Source organism: Stegastes partitus, unplaced genomic scaffold (genome assembly GCF_000690725.1).
Source record: "Stegastes partitus isolate 25-593 unplaced genomic scaffold, Stegastes_partitus-1.0.2 Scaffold11, whole genome shotgun sequence".
Classification (NCBI taxonomy): Eukaryota; Metazoa; Chordata; class Actinopteri; family Pomacentridae; genus Stegastes; species Stegastes partitus.
Window position 1 is genome coordinate 51,817 of NW_007577742.1, and position 5,327 is coordinate 57,143.

At 40.6% G+C, this 5,327-nt stretch overlaps 1 protein-coding gene across 1 annotated transcript in view; it reads left to right on the forward strand.

Annotated features, from left to right (window-relative positions):
* The window catches only part of dnaja1 (DnaJ heat shock protein family (Hsp40) member A1), a 17,192-nt gene extending 13,896 nt beyond the window's left edge, over window positions 1-3,296 (forward strand). Inside the window, exon 9 of the mRNA XM_008286477.1 lies at window positions 1,358-3,296. Within this exon, the coding sequence (XP_008284699.1) occupies window positions 1,358-1,591 (234 nt within the window). The 3' untranslated portion in view covers window positions 1,592-3,296. The remainder of the gene's footprint in view (window positions 1-1,357) is intronic.
* The last annotated feature ends 2,031 nt before the right edge of the window (window positions 3,297-5,327 follow it).

Sequence of the window (5,327 nt, forward strand, 5' to 3'; positions counted from 1 at the left end):
ATGCAAACTCCATGCAGAAAGATCCCGGTGACCCCACCGGGACGCGAACCGGCGACCTTCTTGCTGCGAGGCAACAGTGCTAACCAACTGCGCCACCTTGCAGCTCTCGGTCCTAAGTAATATTCTAATTTTCTGAGATACTGAATTTGGGATTTTTATTAGTATTCAGGTATAATCATCAAAATTAAGAGAAATAGACATTTGAAATACACTACTCACAATAAGTTAGGGATATTGTTATTTACATGAGTGCTTTTCCTATTTGGTCTGAATTTTAATGAAATAAGTAAAAGTTCCCTTTGATATTACTAATAATGAATGAGAAGAAACACCATTTTCATGAGTTTAATATTTATTACCCCCAAACTTTAAACAATAACAAGGATAGCCCCAAATAACAAAAATTGACAACGTCAGTAGCGGGTGTTTCCACCATTTGACAGCTTGACAACGACGTCTCATGCTCCTCACCAGCCCCATGATGTTGTTCTGAGGCAATGCGTTCCACTCTTCCACAAGTGCTACACACAGTTCTGCCAGGTCACGTGGGGGTGGAGTACGGTCATCCAGTCTCTGCTGCAGCTGGTCCCAGACGTGCTCTATGGGGTTCAGGTCAGGGGACATTGCTGGCCTTTTAGTTTTTTGGTATTGGCCCCAATATGTAAGGCACACTTGTACACAGTGAGACCATTATTCTTGTATATAATATATGTTATATTGATTTAAAAAAAAAAAAAGAAAGGTGAGCTTTTACAGGATTGAATTTCCCTTCTGGGATGAATAAAGTATTTTTTTCATTCATTCATTTCATTACATGGAAAACACAAAATGAGGTGTGTCTATCACCCCAATACAATAGCCTCCCTGTCCCAGAAATCTCTGAAGTGAAACAAAGACTGTATGTATGAAATCCACTGAGTCTCTCACAATATCCCTAACTTATTGTGAGTAGTGTATATCAGTCTGTGTGTAATGAATGAATATAATATACAAGTTTCACTTTTTGAATGGAATTACTGAAATAAACAAACTTTTTCATGATATTCTAATTATATGACCAGCACCTGTACAAGCATCCCCCAAACTGCTCAGCTCCACTCTTACACTAACAATTCACATACCATTTATTCTCTGTCTGGGCCTTTGTGATATAAAATTTGTCTCCGTGTATTTATGTTCTGTTGCATTTGTCTGTGTATAATCAACTGTTATACTTTGCAACCAATAAAATACCAAAAACAAAAAGAGATTGACATTTATGCACATACACATGAAAGTAATATATATTATCATATAGCTACATGGTTACCTATGGCATGGTTGTTGTGATTAAACAGTTTATGGTTGTTTCCTTTAGGTGGTGTTCCCAAAAGCCAACTTCCTCCCCAAGCATAAGCTGAAAGAGCTGGAGCGCTACCTTCCAGAGAAGAAGGATGCAGAGCAGCCCGACAGCATGGACGATGACCTGTACATCTACGCTGACCTGGAGGACTGTGATTATGAGAACAGAAAAAGATACAAAAATCAGTACTACTACATGGATGAAGACGACTACGCTAGCACTGGTGGCGTTCAGTGCCACACGTCTTAAATAACAGCTGATCTCTGCCTCTTCCACGAGCCCAAATCCTCATCTCAAATGCAAAGCACCTTTTTGGAATTTTGTGCACTTTTTATTTTGTTACATTTCTTAAAATCATTTACTCTTTAAGTTTTCTTTAAAGCTTAATCTTAAACCAGTGCCCTCCTGATTTATCGTAATATTGTTGGGATAGAGTGTATGATAGTGTATGATAAGGTTCCAGGATCTGAACTTGGATCCAGCTGAATGAGATTCCTCCTCATCTCTTGGATCTTATTTTAATCCTTTTTTCTTTTCTTTTTTTTTCCTTTTTGTTCCAGTCACACTGTGATTAAAGGCGAGGGCTGTTATAACAGAGGCTTCAGAGTAAAGGAAATGTTTTGTCTAATCAAGGACTGCCTGCTTTTTATGCAGTTACACTAAAACTGATGCCAATATTAATATGAAAATAGCCTTTTTATAGTGTTACTAAATCATTTGTTATGAACCACTTGTTCATGGCTCATCCAGTCCACTGTGCTTGAGGACCCAGTGTTCGGATGATGGTGGAGGGGGGTGTGCATTGAAACCTGAGTTAAACCTTTATGCTGTTTTACCCTTTCAAGGGCTACTTTTTAGAAATTTAAAAACAATCTTGAAAATGTGACAGAAAGATGTGAATTGAGAGTTGCCAGGCAGGTTTAAGCCGATTAATTGTAGTTCACTCCAGCTAATGTTTAAATTGTTTTTTGCTGATGCCACAACATGTTTTTCTTCTCCTATCTCTGTGGGGCCTTTTTTTTCCTAATGCTGCTGCATTAGATCTCTTAATACATAAAACCTGCAGCAGTTATGTTACATGAAATGATACATGGTGTTTAAAAAGACCCCACAGAGTTATAAAGTGCCAAGTTGCACCCAGGTTGTTTTAAAAAGAATGGCCAATGTGGGCTGAAGGTACTTCACATCTTTTCAGTTGTGATTTTTAAATTATTAGAAGATGAAGAATTCTAATCTGTCTTAAGAAGTCTAATTTGAATGACAAATCAAAGTAGAAAGTTCATCTTGTTGATGGGTTTTGCTGATGTTGGCACACAAGCAAATACAGGTGGAGTATGCTGTTGTAAACCAATGTACCTTTTGTCAAATTCAGAAAATATCTCCTCATGGTTAAGGGCTGGCACACAGAGAGAGGCTTGGACCAGCCTATTCAACATTGTTCCAACAAGAGGAACTGTAAATCTGGTACATGCTAACTATCTGCATATACTTACTTGATGAATATCAAAAAGCTTTCTTTAGAATTGCAGACTCCATCTTCAGTTGTGCCCTTCTTTCATATTTACAGTTCGACTTGTAAATGCCAAGTGGGTCATGGGAGGCAAATCTGATACCTCACTTGAAGTGTCTGCCTGTTTGCAAGCCTTCTCATAACTTAACTTGAAGTTACTTGATAATGCAGTTTTGTTTTCTTTTGTTTTTTTTCTCATGATTTTTGCCTTGGATATTGTGAAAGAGTTTTGGTCATAGAGGAGGGGGTCCTTAAGAATACTGTAGGTTGTTCTTGTTGAAAGCAGATGTGAATTTAAGAGTCCTCATAATTTCAGGGGATGTCAGTGCAAAGTTCAACTTAAATAAGTGTTGTCAAGTTCTTAATTTAACTTGAGGCATGTTGGGACCAAGGATCTACTTGTTCGTGTTTTCTAATTAAATGTCATTTGAGAGTCTTTCTAAATTGTGTCGTTGCAATGCATATAAACAGTAATACACGTATAACGTGAGTAGAGTTAACCCATTGACAGAGGGACTGTTAGAGTTTTAAGTCATTTGACACAAAATCTTTTTTTTTTTTAACAGTCTGTAATCTCATGCTCAAGTCCTACGTTGGGGGCATCAATGGGCACAGAAGATCCCAAGGCCCAGTTGTGGTGGTGGTGGTAGTGTTGGAGTGGGTGTGGATAAGAGGCCCAATTTTAAATATTTTGACCTTAATTTTTCAAGACTGACTGATGAGAAAATGAGAGCAGCTGTAGTTCAGCCTGCACTGGTGCTGTTTGTGCAATTTGCAGAAGTAAGGAGCCACACATTAATGTGCATCAATCCATCCATCATCTATACACCACTTAATCCTCACTAGGGGTCGCAGGGGACTGGAGCCTATCCCAGCCGACTTAGGGCGAAGGCAGGGGACACCCTGGACAGGTCACCAGTCTATCACAGGGCCACACTTAGAGACAGACAACCAAGCACAATCACATTCACACCTACGGACAATTTAGAATCAACAATTAGCCTCAACATGTTTTTGGACTGTGTGGGAGGAAGCTGGAGAACCCGGAGAGAACCCACGTTGCAAACTCCATGCAGAAAGATTCCGGTGCCCCCCACCGGGACGCGAACCGGCAACCTTCTTGCTGCGAGGCCACAGTGCTACCAACTGCGCCACCCTGCAGCCCTAGAAAATTATTATTTTGTTATTATTTTCCCTCGAGGCCAAGGGGGACTGGCGGCGCGGCGGCGCCCCTCCAGCAGATGGCGCCCTAGGCAACCGCCTATATCGCCTATACCAAGAGCTGGCCCTGCATGCTGATATGATTATTCAGAAATACCTTTATTGAAGAAATTTTACTCATAGTCCTCATGTGAAGGTTGTTGTAGTGGGTGTTTATTAGTATTCCGGTATACGGTGGGCTCACCAACACAGAGCATGAGTCTGTGAAGGTGGACCGACCCTGAACATCTGCAGAGTCACACATTTATACTGTAAGTCAGAGGGTAGGGGGGGGCTGTATGTGAATACAGAGGTGAATAGAGGTAAATTAACATACAGTTGCTAATCAAATGACCGGAGGTAAGGGGGGACAATGAATCACAGGTGATGAAATGGGAGTCTGGTGACCAGACGGGTGGTGGAGTCGGGGTTCTGATAGCATACATTTGCTAATCAAATGGCAGGAGGTAAGGGGACAATGAACAACAGGGGGTGGAATCGGGGGTCTGTGCCAGGAGGTAGAAAAACACATGACAAAGGGTGATGGGAAAACACATGGCAACAGGGAATGAATTCGGGGGTCTTTGACCATCGAAAGAAAGAAAATGACTTTCTTCATCACCTTTCACACACACTACTGCAATGTTGTGCTCTCACACACACTACTGAAACGCTCTCACACACACAACTGAGATTTCAGTGCAACAGGAACATGTGCAAAGAATAATGAAACATTATCTTACATTAAACCTTTTTTGTGTTTTAGATTGATCAAGATGTTGTGAAGTTCCTTGAAGAAGATAAGCTCTCTATGTATATTTCAAGATTTGGAGACCGTGTTTTTGCCAAAAACTGGAAGGAGTTATCCTCAAGCGAATCAGAGGATACAGAGCAAAGGAAAAGAAACTTAATCAATAGCTTAAGAGAGAAGATGATCTGTCATCTTCACTGCAACCACCAGCAGTCAATCAAGGCTTGCGCAACATGGAAACACGAATGCTGTAAAAAAGACAAGGAAAGTTGAACTTAGCTGGTTGAACTACCAAGACACTGCGTATAAACAAGTAAGAAGGGCTACTGGGGGTGGAACACGAGAAATTATTGTAAATAAAGATGAGAGGGTATCCACTATTCTGGAAAGAGGAAAGACACTTTTTTTCCCTGGTGGCACATCAGTTAAAGGGAAATTAGAGGACTTTGACTGCATGCTTTCTGTCACTGTTTCGGGGGAACCCATTGAAGGCAGTGTCACACTCCAAAATTTGATTGAGCAAA